Raw genomic sequence first — 17,500 nt, 5'->3', positions numbered from 1 at the left:
CAATGACAAGACGCTCAATTTGATTTTTCCAGTCAAACTTGGGAGAAAGGGCCCTCGTGCCTTCTGTGTTTCTGGCCCACTCTCCCTGGAACAATCTTCCACTCTCCGTCCGTCAACTGCCTACTTTCTCTTCTTTTAAGACTGTTCTTCACTCACTCAGTACGGCCAGTCCTCTCTTCTCCTCGACACAGACCCCTCGGATGTCCAGTGGGTGTCTGAATGACCCAACCTTTAGCTTCCGTCGTCAGAACTGTGGTATTCTTTGTCAACATTCACCTCTTCAGTATAAGAGCTTTCTGCCTGCAATATTTTGATGATGGTAATTGGGGTGAAACGCTGTTAACGTCGTCTCTTTCGCCGTTCGTATGGAGGGAGTTAAAACTCACCTCTTTTCTTCTTCCTAATAGTCCTCTCCACGATCCCTACCACTCCCACTGCAGTCTGTACCTACTCAGTGTGGGAACCTGAGATGTAAATATTTGTACATAACTCTTTTTCCATCAATTTTTCCTCTTTTTTTTTTTTTTTTTTTTTTTTTAACTCAAATCCGACTCCTGCATTTCATCAGCTGTCTGCACCCTACCTGTGTCTGAAAACTGAACTCTGACCACCAGGTGGGGCCACCTGACGCAAAAAAAAACCTCAATAAATGACAACAGCGTTGATCACAACGAATGCTCACGATCGCGTTAAACAGCGACACTTTGAGTCCTCAGTCATAAATAAATAAATATATATATATATATATATGTGGATGGACCAGCATGTCAGGAGAAATGAAACAAAACAAAATAAATAAATAAACAAAGGAAAAGATGGCAGAAAGAAATGAGAGAAAAAGCCAAAAAACAAAGCGAGCGATACAAAAAAAGAGAGGAAAATTTCTGGCACAGATTTTCCCAGAACAAAGGGGGATAATGTTCACACAGAAGGAACCTCCGTCACCTGGCCAAGGAGGGTACATGCATGCATTGATACTACGCCCCACACCCCCGACTGCTGCAGTACACAATGCTCACACCCTTGACACACGAGAGGGGAGGCATGATACATAAGCACACATATAATTATGTATATGTATATATACACATACTTACACACACATAAACACATACACAAAACCATACACACACACACACACACACATACACTCACACATACTCACACACACACACACACATGCACACTCACACACACACACACACATATATATATATATACAGAGAGAGATAGAGATAGATAGATATATCTATCTATATATATACACAGAAAAAAAGCACTATTCCTTTGGTCAATCATAACATGCATTAATCATGAACAAAGCTGGACAGACCTACACAAATGCCAGAATATGAAGAAAAACAACAACAAAAACACAGAAAGTAAAATCAGAAAGCAAAGATAACACGGAAGACCCCCCCACAAAACCAAAGCCAAAGAAAAACGAAACATTAAAAAAACCACAGCCCCAATAACCTTACGGCAAATGACAACCCGCATTTCCAAATCCAATGCCAGCAAAACAACTGGCCAGCAGCATTTCTGATCTGGCCTCCATATCGTCGGCATTGAACGTAGCCCTGAAGACAATAACGACTGTTAGTAACGGAGTCAGTACAGGAAAATCAAGCCATGTATGTACGGCGGCAGGGCTTACCACAGATGCACGCCGGCGTTGCCAAAGCCGATACCCGCGAAGCAGCTTGCCAGAAGCATTTCCGATCTGGCCTCCATATCGTCAGCATTGTAAACGGCTCTGAGAGAAGGGGGACAGCGTCATTAGATCGTGGAACCATAATATGCAAACCTGGGAGAAAGGGCCCTCGTGCCTTCTGTGTTTCTGGCCCACTCTCCCTGGAACAATCTCCCACTCTCAGTCCGTCAACTGCCTACTTTCTCTTCTTTTAAGACTGCTCTTAAAACTCACCTCTTTTCTTCTTCCTAATAGTCGTCTCCACGATCCCTACTACTCCCACTGCAGTCTGTACCTACTTGGTGTGGGAACCCGAGATGTAAATATTTGTATATAACTCTTTATCCATTTTTCCTCTCTTTTGACAGTTTTGTTTAGCCGTACAGCACGTCTTGAAATGTGTGTGTGTGTGTGTGTGTGTGTGTGCACACGTTTGTATGTGTGTGTGCTTGTGCTTACATTTTCCCCCCTGTGAACATACAGTTGATTTCATCAAGATTTGGTGCCTTATAAATACCATGATTATTTAATGTTCATAATTCATTATTAAACGGTGAGAGATTCAAACCTAGACCCTCACAGACACTGAAACATCAGATAAACATCTTAACCACTCTGCCATTTTCTTCCTTAATGTATTGTAATGTATTCTTATTAAAACTACTGAACTGTAAATCCTGTAGAGCAAACTTCCTTTGATTCGTATGTAAATAAATTTTAGCCATAGAAAGAAATTATTTTCTTCTTTTTATCATTTCATTATCTTCGGAATGAAAGGGCATTCAAATGTACTGTTTCTGGCATTCAGACATTGAGCAGGTCATGTACATACACACACTTTCTGACATTCAGACATTGAGCAGGTCATGTACATACACACACTTTCTGACATTCAGACATTGAGCACGTCATGTACATACACACACTTTCTGGCATTCAGACATTGAGCAGGTCATGTACATACACACACTTTCTGGCATTCATACATTGAGCATGTCATGGACATACACACATTTTCTGACATTCAGACATTGAGCATGTCATGTACATACACACACTTTCTGACATTCAGACATTGAGCAGGTCATGTACATACACACACTTTCTGACATTCAGACATTGAGCACGTCATGTACATACACACACTTTCTGACATTCATACATTGAGCATGTCATGTACATACACACACTTTCTGACATTCAGACATTGAGCACGTCATGTACATACACACACTTTCTGGCATTCAGACATTGAGCAGGTCATGTACATACACACACCTTCTGACATTCATACATTGAGCAGGTCATGTACATACACACACTTTCTGACATTCAGACATTGAGCAGGTCATGTACATACACACACTTTCTGACATTCAGACATTGAGCAGGTCATGTACATACACACACTTTCTGACATTCAGACATTGAGCATGACATGTACATACACACACTTTCTGGCATTCATACATTGAGCAGGTCATGTACATACACACACTTTCTGACATTCATACATTGAGCAGGTCATGTACATACACACACTTTCTGGCATTCAGACATTGAGCAGGTCATGTACATACACACACCTTCTGACATTCAGACATTGAGCAGGTCATGTACAGACACACACTTTCTGACATTCAGACATTGAGCACGTCATGTACATACACACACTTTCTGACATTCAGACATTGAGCAGGTCATGTACATACACACACCTTCTGACATTCATACACTGAGCAGGTCATGTACATACACTTTCTGACATTCAGACATTGAGCAGGTCATGTACATACACACACTTTCTGGCATTCATACATTGAGCATGTCATGTACATACACTTTCTGACATTCAGACATTGAGCAGGTCATGTACATACACACACTTTCTGACATTCAGACATTGAGCAGGTCATGTACATACACACACTTTCTGACATTCAGACATTGAGCAGGTCATGTACATACACACACTTTCTGACATTCAGACATTGAGCAGGTCATGTACATACACACACTTTCTGACATTCATACATTGAGCACGTCATGCACAGAGTTTTAATTATCCTTTCACTCCTACTGGAGTATGGAGGATTACTGCAAAATAATCTTTTCATGTTCAGAACAAACATTTCCAAATACACAACAATGTCACATAAAAGTTGGAAAACACAAATGTCTTTTAAATCCAAAAGTGTAGCAAGGCAACACTTGCAAATCTAATCATCTTACTTACAGCTAAAATGACTTTTTTGCCTCCTTTGAGCATATCACAAAAATGCCTTTGTGTCTCCCTGTTTCTATTTCCAAATTATAATTACTACTTCGAAATCTGAAGAAGCTGATAACGTAATTATCAGGCATCTGACTTAGATATTTTTCTCTACCAAATCCACTTTTGAAATTTCGATAAAAAAAGCATTTACTACTCGCCTCTAGAGCATGTCTCCACAGATTTTGAAAACTATCTCCCAAAGCAATGTTGACATTCTTGCAGAAAGATTTCCTCTCTAAGAATAATTGAGCATCCCAAACACAGTCATACCCTATTTCTATTAAAATTTGTCTGATACAACTCATCCATTTTGACACACGCATGTAAGTGCAGGCACCCAAAGGCACGCAGACTGACCTTTTGATGTATTTAGCGGTGACCCTCAGAGCGTGTTTGGACCAAACATCACTGATAGGGTTGTTGCCTTGGTAAGCCGGACGTTGGTTTGGGTTCTCCGGCCGAGGCTTCCGCTCGTAGTATGGCACGGCCGTGAAGGATTCGATGGCGTGGCTACACACACACACACACACACACACACAGAGCACATGAATGCACACACACACACAGACACACACACTCACACACAGTACATGAACGCACACACATACACACACATACACACACACACACACACAACACACTCACGCATGCACTCACACACGCATACACACACAAAGAATCATATGAAAATCTTACAGACACACAGACACAAATCATATGAAAATTAAACACACACATACACAAACACACACACACACAAACGTGTGAAAATTAAACACACACACACAAAAAATTATAAGAAAATTAAACACACACACAATCATGTGAAAATTAAACACAGACACAGACAGACAGACACACACACACACACACAAAGCATGTGAAAATTAAAAAAAAAAACCCAAAAAACAGCTATGATTCATCAGATGAAGAACAGATTTCTACTTCATTATCAATGGAGTGAGAGAAAAAAAACCAACAACAAAAAACCCAACAACAGACATGTCATGAGACCAAAGTTCATGTTTTGTATGCAATATGCATTATGTATACACATCAGTACATGTGTACTTTGCTTTTTGTAGGGGTTTTTTTGCATTTGTCCAGTCCACGGTATCGTTGGTGGTTTTTTTGTTTTTTTCTTCTTCCTTTGTGTGTGTGTGTGTGTGTGTGTGTGTGTGCGTGCACATGCACATTTATTTGTATTTTTCTTCTGGTCATTTCCTCTATTTAAAACAAAAATAAATTCTTACATCATAAAGAAGTGAAATGGTAATACATAACTGTATAAATTCTTACATCATAAAGAAGTGAAATGGTAATACATAACTGTATAAATTCTTACATCATAAAGAAGTGAAATGGTAATACATAACTGTATAAATTCTTACATCATAAAGAAGTGAAATGGTAATACATAACTGTATAGTCTTTTTTTTATTGTTGTCTTTTTTGTCTTGTTTTGTTGTGACTTATCGGTGGCAATTAAATAAAACAAGATTTCAAAGCACATAGAGGCAAGACCAACATACTACAAAAAAAAAAAAAGAAAAAAAAAAAGAAAGAAAAATATAAGCCACATAAACGAAGTTCACCACAGGCATATACACACAAAGTCAAGACTAACAGACTAACATACAAAAAAGAAAATATATATAGCCCCCACAAACAAGAAGCTCACCACAGGTATATACACAGGTGGAGTGATGGCCTAGAGGTAACACGTCCGCCAAGGAAGCGAGAGAATCTGAGCGTGCTGGTTCGAATCACGGCTCAGCCGCCGATATTTTCTCCCCCTCCACTAGACCTTGAGTGGTGGTCTGGACGCTAGTCATTCGGATGAGATGATAAACCGAGGTCCCGTGTGCAGCATGCACTTAGCGCACGTAAAAGAACCCACGGCAACAAAAGGGCTGTTCCTGGCAAAATTCTGTAAGAAAAATCCACTTGGATAGGAAAAACAAATAAATAGTTGCACACAGGAAAAAATACAAAAAAAAAAAGGTGGCGCTGTAGTGTAGTGACGCGCTCTCCCTGGGAAGAGCAGCCCGAATTTCACACAGAGAAATCCGTTGTGATAAAAAGAGAAATACAATACAATCTACAATTCATAAATGCAAGACTAATGTGAAAAATAAAAAACCCCAGAAAAACACAAGCCACAAACAAGAAGCTAACTACAAACATAAACACATAAAGGCAAGACTAACGTGAAAAAAAAAAAAAAAAAAAAAAAAATGCACAAAGCAAGTAGCTCACCACAGAACATCGATACCGGTATAGGCAGTGACTCTCTCTGGCGCCGTGCGGAGATGCAGTGGATCCAGAATCCCCAGTGTGGGGCGCAAAGCACGGTTGGAAATCCCTGCACAACAACTTATTATCATTACTATTATCATATTTATATAGCGCTGAATCGTGCGTAGTGACAAATCAAAGCCCTTTCGCACCAGTCATTCACACGCATGCATAACTCTAAAACTGGAGAAACTGAAGACAAGGAAGAGGCAGGGAAGGGAGGCTATTTTGGGAAGCGGTGGGGTTTTAAGACCAGACTTGAAAAAGCTGAGTGCAGAGACCTGACGAAGAGAAAAAGGAAGTTCATTTCAACTGCAAGGTCCAGAGACAGAGAAAGAACAGGGCCAACAGTCGAGGGTTTGAATCTGGGTATGCGTAAACAGAGTGGATCCGAGGCCGATCGTAGTGAGCGAGATGGAGTGTAGAGGTGAAGGCAGCCGCAAAGATAGGAAGGGGCAGATTTGTGAACATATTTATAACATAGAATGCTGATTTTGTACTTTATTCTGTGTGAGACAGGTGGTAAGTATACAATACAATCTATCAACGCGTGTCAAGACCAACAGAAAGACGAAAGGGACAGTGGTACCTGTCTTGGCTCGCAGGTCGACGTAATCAAACACCGCCGTTCCTGTTGTCTCACTTCCAGTGCCCGCTGTTGTCGTCACTGCAACCATGGCAACCAAATGGTCATGAAGATAAGGTCAAGTTCTATGCATGGAATGGAGACACATTTTGTGCTTTTCTAACATGAACATGTCATTACGTATATGTCATGGAAAATGGTCAAGGTCAAGAACAACAATCAAAACCAAAAAAAGATTTAATTATAGCACCAGCAAACCAAGTAAACTGATTCCCATGACCTTTTTATAAGAAAAAAAGCACATTCATAAAAAAAAAATATTTAAAAATCCTTTCATTCCCATTTGAGTACGGAGGATTACCACGAAACATTGATTGCGATCGCGCCTTAATTTTAGCGCGATCGCCCAATCAAGCTATATAATTATGTGACCTGGTTTGAGACATAATTTGACAAAAAACAAGAACGCCAGAGAATCGACAGACAGACAGAAAATATGAAAAAACTTAGCCGTATGAAGAGCACAGGAACAGGAGTCATGATGGCTGCCAGAAAAATCAGGGGGGCAAAGGGGAGGTTACCTACTTCCGGGAGGTTATCGGGTGTAGCTACTTTCGTTTTCTCCGCATAGGCGGGTAGTAGTTTGCACAGGACAGGAATCAGACCCCTGCCAGAGTCTGCACTAGTGGGTCACGGTAAGTATGTGTAATTAAACAATGATTTCATGCCCAGATTAACTCATTCTACACCACAGCTACATGCCTACAACTCTTCTGGACCAGCACTACATGACACCACTGCAGAAAAAACAGGGCCAGGGTGCTTCACTAAAATGGTGAAACTGAAAATGGTTAATCTTCTTCTTCTTCTTCTGCGTTTACTTGTATGCACACGAGTTTTTACCCCGCCATGTAGGCAGCCATACTCCGTTTTCGGGGGTGTGCATGCTGGGTATGTTCTTGTTTCCATAACCCACCGAACGCTGACATGGATTACAGGATCTTTAACGTGCGTATTTGATCTTCTGCTTGCATATACACACGAAGGGGGTTCAGGCACTAGCAGGTCTGCACATATGTTGACCTGGGAAATCGTAAAAATCTCCACCCTTTCCCCACCAGGCGATGCCACCGTGATTCGAACCCGGGACCCTCAGATTGACAGTCCAACGCTTTAACCACTCGGCTATTACGGCCGTCATGGTTAATCTAATTAAAGCTTCGTTTTCATGCTTCCGGAATCCGCAAACAGTTCAGTTTAGGATGCCAACTGTACCAAACAAGAATTAACGAAATTAAAATAGTGCGTTGGTACAAGAATAATCGTACCTGGTGCACACGGGAAGTAATCATGGTACGAGTTAACTCACTCCTGGAGTACAATGAGTTCAACATTTCCAAATGAATAACAAGTTAACTCATACCTGGAGTACAATGAGTTCAACATTTCCAAATGAATAACAAGTTAACTCACTCCTGGAGTACAATGAGTTCAACATTTCCAAATGAATAACAAGTTAACTCATACCTGGAGTACAATGAGTTCAACATTTCCAAATGCATAACAGCGTCACACACAAGCTGAGAAAAACACAAAACGTCCCAAAGAGCACCCAGGCAACATCTGCGAAACCTGATGAACTTATTGCAGAAAAGATCACTTTTTTTTTGGCCTCCTTTGACACAAATCTCACACCCCCTCACCTGCGATTAGAGGCTTGACGTCATGCGTCACCGGCTTCCCCTTGCCGATAGGGGCGTTGACGTAGTCCAGGAAGTCTGCGTCCGGGTTGGAGGAGTACAGGTTGGCCGCCTTGCAGGTGTCCATGACCGAGCCCCCGCCAACCGCCACGAACACGTCAAAGTTCCCCTCTGAGGCAAACCGGATGGCATCCTTGAAACTGGAACAAACAGACAAAGACGTAAATGAGTTAATGGCTGAATGTATAAATGAATAAGTAAATGCACAAATGAATATATATATGAACAATAAATGAATAGAAAAATAACTCGATAAATAAATAAATAAACAATAAATCAATGAATAAATAAATAAATAAATATGCAAAAAAGAAATAAAACAAATGAATGAATAAATAAATAAGCAAAAAAAAAGCACAAAAAACAAATGAATTAATAAATAAACCGACAGATGAATAAATACACAGTTCAGTTCAGTTCAGTTATGTGGAGTGATGGCCTAGAGGTAATGCATCCACCTAGAAAGTGAGAGAATCTGAACGAGCTGGTTCGAATCACGGCTCAGCCGCTGATAATTTCTCCCCCTCCACTAGCTCTTGAGTGGTGTCTGGATGCTATCATTCAGATGAGACAATAAACCGAGGTCCCATGTGCAGCATGTACTTAGCGCACGTAAAAGAACCCACGGCAACAAAAGGGTTGTTCCTGGCAAAATTCTGTAGAAAAATCCACTTCGATAAGAAAAAAACAAATAAAACTGCACGCAGGAAAAAATACAAAAAAATGGGTGGCGCTGTAGTGTAGCGACGCGTTCTCCCTGGGGAGAGCAGCCTGAATTTCATGCAGAGAAATCTGTTGTGATAAAAAAAATACAAAGGAGGCGTCACTGCGTTCAGACAAATCCATTATATACACTACACCACATCTGCTATGTATACAGACACCTGGCCAGCATGCATAACCCAACGCGATAGTTAGGCTTTGAATTAATGAGTACACGATCAAATGAATGAATAAAACAACAAACAAAAAAAAACAACAGATAAATAAACAATATATATGATAGTCAGTCGTGTCCGACTATGACCATCAGAACAACAGGGGAGGCAACTGCTGTCCTGACCATAATTGTCGGCTAGAATTGGATTATAGTGGAGAGTGTCTTGCCCCAAGTTACATCCCCACTCTCTCGGCCAAGAGGGTTTTAGGACAGTCGGCGTTGGGATGGTTCCCAAAGGCCAACTAGCCCACAAGGCTGCAGCACTAAGAGCCAGTGCAATTTTGCCTCCTAGTTTGAGAGTCACAGTCCTTCACAAAAGACCAAGCTGTAAATGATTTCCCATTGACTGGAGAAACCATTGATAATACAGCTCTCACTTTACTGTTGGCCCAAATGTAAACTTATGTCAATCTGTGATATAAGCCGAGTGTTGGGCAAGAATAAACTTATGGATAAATAGATGGATCAATAAATATAAAAAATAACAACAAATATTAATAAATGGGGGGGGGGGGGGGAGTAAACAAATATATAAACAAATGACTGAATAAACATAACAATAAATAAAAATCATAAGTAAACAATAACAAAAGATAAATAAACAATAATAATAGATAATTAAACTAACTAAATAAACAAATAAACACACAACTAAAAAAAAACCACATCAGATATAGACAGATAAACAAATAAATAAACACAGGACTTCAGTTTCATCTTCTCATCCGAATGACCAGACGCTCAGTTTGATTCTTCCAGTCAAACTTGTCGAGAAAAAGAGTGAGAACAAGAACCTCTCCTCCTCCTCCTTCTTCTTCTTCTTCTGCGTTCGTGGGCTTCAACTCCCACATTCACTCGTATATACACGAGTGGGCTTTTTACGTGTATGACCGTTTTTACCCCACCATGTAGGCAGCCATACTCCGCTTTCGGGGGTGTGCATGCTGGGTATGTTCTTGTTTCCATAACCCACCAAACGCTGACATGGATCACAAGATCTTTAACGTGCGTATTTGATCTTACGCTTGCGTATACACATGAAGGGGGTTCAGGCACTGGCATGTCTGCACATATTTGTATTTGTATTTCTTTTTATCACAACAGATTTCTCTGTGTGAAATTCGGGCTGCTCTCCCCAGGGAGAGCGTGTCGCTACACTACAGCGCCACCCATTTTTTTGTATTTTTTCCTGTGTGCAGTTTTATTTGTTTTTCCTATTGATGTGGATTTTTCTACAGAATTTTGCCAGGAACAACCCTTTTGTTGCCGTGGGTTCTTTTACGTGCGCTAAGTGCATGCTGCACACGGGACCTCGGTTTATCATCTCATCCGAATGTTGACCTGGGAGATCGTAAAAATCTCCACCCTTTACCCACCAGGCGCCGTCACCGTGATTCGAACCCGAGACCCTCAGATCGAAAGTCCAACGCTTTAACCACTCGGCTATTGAGCCCGTCAAGTGGGGATGTAACTTGGGGCAAGACATTCTCCACTATAATTAAAGTCTGGTCCAGACATTTGGGACAGCAGTTTCCTCCTCTGCTGTTCTGATGGTTAGAAAAGTCGGACGCAACTGGACTATCCTACGTAAACGATAGTCGTAGCTTTTCACTGTGAAGAATGCAAGTCCAACGCTTTAACCATTCGGCTGTGGCGCCTGTCAAGAGAGCAAGAACCGAACCCTGACCCTCAGGGACACTGTTCTAGCAGATCATCGCCTTCACCGCTCGGCCACCTTCCTCCCCACTTCATCAAACTCCAGCAGTTACTGGGATTGATGGAGTCTCCCGTCGCTCCGACGGATGAGTAGGCAGGCAGGCTTATCTGTCGGTGTGTGTCCTCATATTATGGGAGAAGAGGCCGATTCTGGATGCGCAGCACTTCCCAAAACGTCTCCAGAAGCTGAGCCCTGCTTCCTTCGCTCACGCTTCTCCTTAATGGCCAGCGTTCTCTTGTTTTCAAACGTCTTTATGCCACTAGAGCACAGCATCCTCCAGCGACAGCGGTCAAGGGCGTCAGTTTCCCAGGAAGCGATGTCTATGTCACAGGCTTTGAGGTTTGTCTTCAGGGTGTCCTTGATGCGCTTGCAGGGTCTTACAAGTTCGCGGTGGCCTTCCTTCAGCTGGCCATACAAAAGCATCTTCGGGATCCTGCTGTCTGTCATGCGGACAACGTGCCCTGTCCAGCGTAGCTGGCACTGGATCAGCAGGCTTTCGATGCTGGGCAGGCCGCTCCTCTCTAGGACCTGGAGGTTGGAGACCCTTGTGTTGCCACTTTATGCCGAGGAGTTACTGGGAGTGGTGGTTAAAACACGCCATTTGTGTCAAACACAGTAAAAAGACAAAGGTAAACAGAAACCAAAAACCAAAAATACAAAAGCAAGAACAACAATCAAAATCAAATCCCCTGACAGACCCAACAGCCGAGCGGTTAAAGCATTGGACTTTCAACCTGAGGGTCCCGGGTTCGAATCTCGGTAATGGTGCCTGGTGGGTAAAGGGTGGAGATTTTCCTAATCTCCCAGGTCAACATATATGCAGACCTGCTTAGTGCCTGAACCTGCTTCATGTGTATACAGCAAGCAGAAAATCAAATACACACTGTTAACTCTCTCCATACGAACGGCGAAAGAGACGAAGTTAACAGCGTTTCACCCCAATTACCACCATCAAAATATTGCAAGCGGAAGGCTCTTATACTGAAGAGGTGAATGTTGACAAAGAATACCACAATTCTGACGACGGAAGCTAAAGGTTGGGTCATTCAGACAACCACTGGACATCCGAGGGGTCTGTGTAGAGGAGAAGAGAGGACTGGCCGTACTGAGTGAGTTAAAGATCCTTTAATTCATGTCAGCGTTAGGTGGGTTTATGGAAACAAGAAAATATCCAGCATGCCCTCCCCCGAAAAACGGAGTATGGCTAGGTAAAAAAAACCAAAAAACGGTCCTACACACAAGGGAAGTTGCAGCCCACGAACGAAGGAAGAAGAAGAAGAAGAAGAAGAAGAAGAAGGAAAACAAATTCAAAGCCTGACCTCTTGTCGGATGGTTCCACCCTGACTTTATCGTAGAGCTGGTATGGGACGCCCGCACGCTCCAGCGATTCCAGCGTGACCTTGACCGGCTCCATCGATGCCAGTTTCTTGTCCGTCATGACGCAGACGTTCTGCGCCCTGAGGTTTCTGCAGTCCTGCACGGGTGTTTGAGGGTGATAGGGAAAGGTTTTATTCTGTGTGTGTGTTGTGTGTGTGTGTGTTTCGGTGTGTGTATGTGTGTGTGTGTGTGTGTGACTCTGTGTGTGTTTGTGTGTGTGTGTGTGTGTTTCGGTGTGTGTGTATTTGTGACTCTGTGTGTGTGTGTGTGTGTGAGAGTGAGACTCTGTGTGACGCTGAAAGCTTCTTTATACCATGCCCTCACCAGAAAATAAAACAAAAAATATAAAAACAAACAGAAAGAAAATAAGAAAGAAAATAAATAAATAAAGAAAGAAAGAAAAGAATGAAAGACAGACACAAAAACAGCAAGAAAGAAAGAAAGAATAAAAGAAAGAAGAAAGAAAGAAAATAAGAAAGAAAATAAGAAAGAAAAGAAAAGAAAGAAAAGAAAAGAAAAGAAGAAAAAAGAAAATAAAGAAAATAAGAAAGAAAAGAGAAGAAAGAAAAGAAAAGAAAGAAGAAAGAAAGAAAAGAAAGAAAATAAGAAAGAAAAGAGAAGAAAGAAAAGAAAAGAAAAAAGAAAGAAAGAAAGAAAAGAAAGAAAAGAAGAAAGAAAAGAAAAGAAAGAAAAGAAAAGAAAGAAAAAAGAAAAAAAGGAAAGAAAGAAAAGAAGAAAGAAAAGAAAACAAAAGAAAGAGAAAAAGAAAAAAAGAAAAGAAAGAAAAGAAGAAAGAAAAAAAGAAGAAACGAAACGAAAGAAAGAAAAGAAGAAGAGAAACATTGTGAACGAAACGTCCCCCTCACCTGTCCCACTTCCTGCGTCACCCCCATCCCGTAACGGATGTTCGAACACGCCATCTGCAACAAACAATGTCACCGCTACACCCCCTGTCTCTCTCCCTCCCCCCGTGTCTCCAGCCCTGGGTAATGAGCACAGAATCATTAGCAGACAAGAATGAACACATCTATTGTTGCGTATAGTTCGGCCGACCACACTGGCCAATATCAGGACTGCCCAGCTACACGAATGTCCAACTGCGTTAAACACAAAACTGTCACACACACACACACACACACACTGTCACACACACACACACACACACACCAAAAAGCAACATTAAGCCAACAAAACACAGTTCATGACACACTAAAAAGCGCTGGACGTTCCATCTCAGGGTCCCGGGTTCGAATCACGGTGATGGCGCCTGGTGGGTAAAGGGTGGAGATTTTTACGATCTCCCAGGTCAACATATGTGCAGACCTGCTTAGTGCCTGAACCCTCTTCGTGTGTATATGCAACGCTTGTGTATATGCAAGCAGAAGATCAAATACGCACGTTAAAGATCCTGTAATCCATGTCAGCGTTCGGTGGGTTATGGAAACAAGAACATTCCCAGCATGCACACCCCCGAAAGCGGAGTATAGCTGCCTATATGGCGGGGTAAAAATGGTCATACACGTAAAAGCCCACTCGTGTGCATACAAGTGAACATGGGAGTTGCAGCCCACGAACGACGAAGAAGAAGAAATGTGCATGCACTCAAGCGCACTGGATTATGCTGTGGGTCAGGCATTTGGTCAGGAGATGTCGTGTGGCACATATGGATTCGTCTGTTTCCAGAGAAGCCTCTATGAAAAACTGAAACAGATTACTCAGTACATGGAGTGCAAAGTGCTATATCTGTATTTGTATTTCTTTTCATCACAACAGGTTTCTCTGTGTGAAATTCGGGCTGCTCACCCCAGTGAGAGCGCGTCGCTACACTACAGCGCCACCCTTTTTTTTTTGTATTCTTTCCTGTGTGGCGGTTTCATTTTTTATTTGTTTTTCCTATCGAAGTGGATTTTTCTACATAATTTTGCCAGGAACAACCCCTTTGTTGCCGTGGGTTCTTTCACGTGCGCTAAGTGCATGCTGTGAACGGGACCTCAGTTTATCATCTCATCCGAATGACTAGCGTCCAGACCACCACTCAATGTTTAGTGGAGGGGGAGAAAATATCAGCGGCTGAGCCGTGATTCAAACCAGTGTGCTCAAGATTCTCTCGCTTCCTAGGCGGACGCGTTACCTCTGGGCCATCACTGCACTCCAGTATACAGTACACAACAACACACTAAGCAGCAGATAAAATAGAATACACAACCTCATAGGCGTAATCAGAAAGCGTGGCCGCATCGCGATGACCTGACGTGGAGAAATGACCTGAAACAGAGACAAAGAATCTCGTTCCTTTATCTATTCACAGTCTATTCATCTAAGATGGTGATATCAGACCAAAAATAAATGATAATTATTATCATTGTTATATTATTATTATTATTTGGATTATTATCATTCCTATCATAATGATGATGATTGTTATTATTAATTAGAAATCGACATTTCTGTATATTCAAATGAAATGGGGGGCAAGGGGAAGGGGACTAAGAAAGAGAGAGAGACAGGGAGAGAGAGAGTGTGAGATAGACAGTGATTGAGAGAGACAGAGAGAGAGAGAGAGAGAGAGAGAGAGAGAGAGAGAGAGAGAACAGAATGTAGAAAAATGTAAAATGGAGAGGGTGAGGTGTCAGTGATTGGAGAAAGAAAAAAACCACATAATATTGGAAGGGTGTGTGTGATGTGTGTGTGGGGGGGGTGGGGGGGTGGGCGGGGAGAGTGAGATTAGGACTAAAAATTAATCAATAGTCAAATACTGTATGCACTACTTCTGTAGATTATTATTTGAAGAAAAAAGGACGAAACAATCTCTCAAAGCATGTAGCTTCTGTTCTGCCAACCATTGTATCAACTGCTCTTCTTCTTCATCTTCTGCTGGTCATTGTGTGTGACAATCAGAATTAGAATCGGAATCAGAATCAATTTTTATGTCAATTAAACCTGAACAAGGTTTAACAACCTTAAACCTTAACATGCACGCAATGTTACATATACCACACATAAAAAGTATAACGTGTGTGTGTGTGTGACTCTGTGTGTGTGTGTGTGTGTGACTGTGTTAGTGAGTGTGTGTGTATGTGTGACTGTGTATGTGCATGTGCGTGTGTATGTGTGAGTGTGTATGTGCGTGCATGTGTGTATGTGCATGTGTGTGAGTGCATGTGTGGGTGTGTACATGTCTAAGTGTCTTTGGGTTCTGCATCTGGTCAGTCATCTGCTCAGCAGATGTGGTGGTGAAGCGTAATATAGATTTGTGCAAATGACGTGAACTGAACTGAATAAATATGTACATATGTAATGCAGTGTGTGTCGATACCACCTTTTACTGTTTACTGAATAGCCTTCAAAACAAAAAGAAGATGATGATGATGAAGAAGAAGAAGAAGAAGAAGAAGAAGAAGAAGAAGAAGAAGAAGAAGAAGAAGAAAGAAGAAGAAAAGTTGGAGACCCATTTCACAAACTGTACTTGGTGGGTTCATCATCTACCTTGGTGACAGATAAAGGCTGGTGATGGTAAAGATTTCTTCCTGAAAAAAAAAGAGAAAGAAATGCTGATTAATATTACAATTATTCTTAATCTCCTCCTCCTCCTCCTCATCATCATCATCAGCATCATCAGCAGCAGCAGCATTATCATCATTACAATTATTATTATCATGATAATTATCATCATAATCATTATCATTATTACTGTTATAATAATCATCATGATTATTATCATCATAACTATCATTATTGTTACTGTTATCATTATTATCATCATATTACTCACCAGGAATCAGAGACTGAAACTGAAACCATAACTGATAATAAATGATATGTGCGTGGTGATCAGTGAAGGGTGTGTTAGCTTTTTGTTTTTCCTCTTCGATATCTGCTGACAGGCATATTAAGTGAGCTGAAAGAGTTCTGCTTTGGTTGAAACAGACAAAGTATTTTGAATTGAACTGAACTGAACTTTATCAGTTACTTATATGATAGTCAGTTGTGTCCGACTATGACCATCAGAACAGCAGAGGAGGCAACTGCTGTTCCGACTATTTGGGCCAGAATTTGATTATAGTGGAGAGTGTCTTGCCCCAAGTTACATCCCCACTCTCTCAGCCAAGAGGTTTTTAGGACAGTCAGCATTGGATGGTTTACAAAGGCCAACTAGCCCACAAGGTTGTAGCACTAAGAGCCAGTGCAATTTTGCCTCCTAGTTTGAGAGTCATAGTCCTTCACAAAAGACTAAGCTGTAGATGGTTGTCAATTGACTGGAGAAACCATTGATAATACAGCTCTCACTTTGCTGTTGACCCAAATGTAAACTTATGTCAATCTGTGATATAAGCCGAGTGTTGGGCCTATTTTACATATATATCTATCTAGGTATGGCACAGTCTTTGTCTTATCTTCAGGTCTAGTTCCTACACTGCTCTGTTCTCTCTCTCTCCCCATGACCCTAATCTCCTGCCCTCCAAGTCCGACCCTACTGAGGTCACTGTCTTCATATACACAGTTTTTTGGTAAAGGCACGTGAACTCTTTTTTTTTTTTAATCTTTTTTTTTTTTTTTACTCTTCACAGAACGTTTCTACCTTAAAATGATTTTCGTTGTCGTTGCTGATGTTTACTGATTTTTGTTGCTGTTGCCTTTTTTTTTTTTTTTTTTTTTTTTTTTTAAAAAGATTCTTTTCAATAAAATGAAATTAAAAGCAAGGCTGAAGGTATGTTTCCTAATAACCCCATTTACAAGTCAAAGCGGTGATCAAAGTATTGGACTTTCAATCTTTTCAGGGCTCCATGTTCCCATAGCTTACCAAACACTGGCATGGATTATGGGATCTTTTTCATGTATGGTTGATCATCTTGC

General features: G+C 41.3%; 1 protein-coding gene across 3 annotated transcripts in view; it reads right to left on the bottom strand.

The window, feature by feature from the left end:
- LOC143276987 (hydroxyacid-oxoacid transhydrogenase, mitochondrial-like) overlaps positions 1 to 17,500 on the bottom strand; it is a 27,365-nt gene that overhangs the window by 7,536 nt on the left and 2,329 nt on the right. Inside the window, exons 2-10 of one of the 3 annotated variants that reach the window (XM_076581693.1) lie at positions 16,133 to 16,173; positions 14,853 to 14,911; positions 13,513 to 13,566; positions 12,589 to 12,743; positions 8,556 to 8,752; positions 6,856 to 6,933; positions 6,228 to 6,333; positions 4,326 to 4,478; positions 1,658 to 1,756 (exon numbers count right to left, since the gene is read on the bottom strand). In XM_076581693.1, the coding sequence (XP_076437808.1) occupies positions 1,658 to 1,756; positions 4,326 to 4,478; positions 6,228 to 6,333; positions 6,856 to 6,933; positions 8,556 to 8,752; positions 12,589 to 12,743; positions 13,513 to 13,566; positions 14,853 to 14,911; positions 16,133 to 16,173 (942 nt within the window). Of the gene's footprint in view, positions 1 to 1,481; positions 1,581 to 1,657; positions 1,757 to 4,325; positions 4,479 to 6,227; positions 6,334 to 6,855; positions 6,934 to 8,555; positions 8,753 to 12,588; positions 12,744 to 13,512; positions 13,567 to 14,852; positions 14,912 to 16,132; positions 16,174 to 17,500 lie in introns of all 3 variants that reach the window. The other 2 variants (XM_076581694.1, XM_076581695.1) reach the window with 2 other exon arrangements.

This window comes from Babylonia areolata, chromosome 33 (assembly GCF_041734735.1).
Source record: "Babylonia areolata isolate BAREFJ2019XMU chromosome 33, ASM4173473v1, whole genome shotgun sequence".
Classification (NCBI taxonomy): Eukaryota; Metazoa; Mollusca; class Gastropoda; order Neogastropoda; family Buccinidae; genus Babylonia; species Babylonia areolata.
This window is presented reverse-complemented; position numbering and strand designations above follow the sequence as displayed.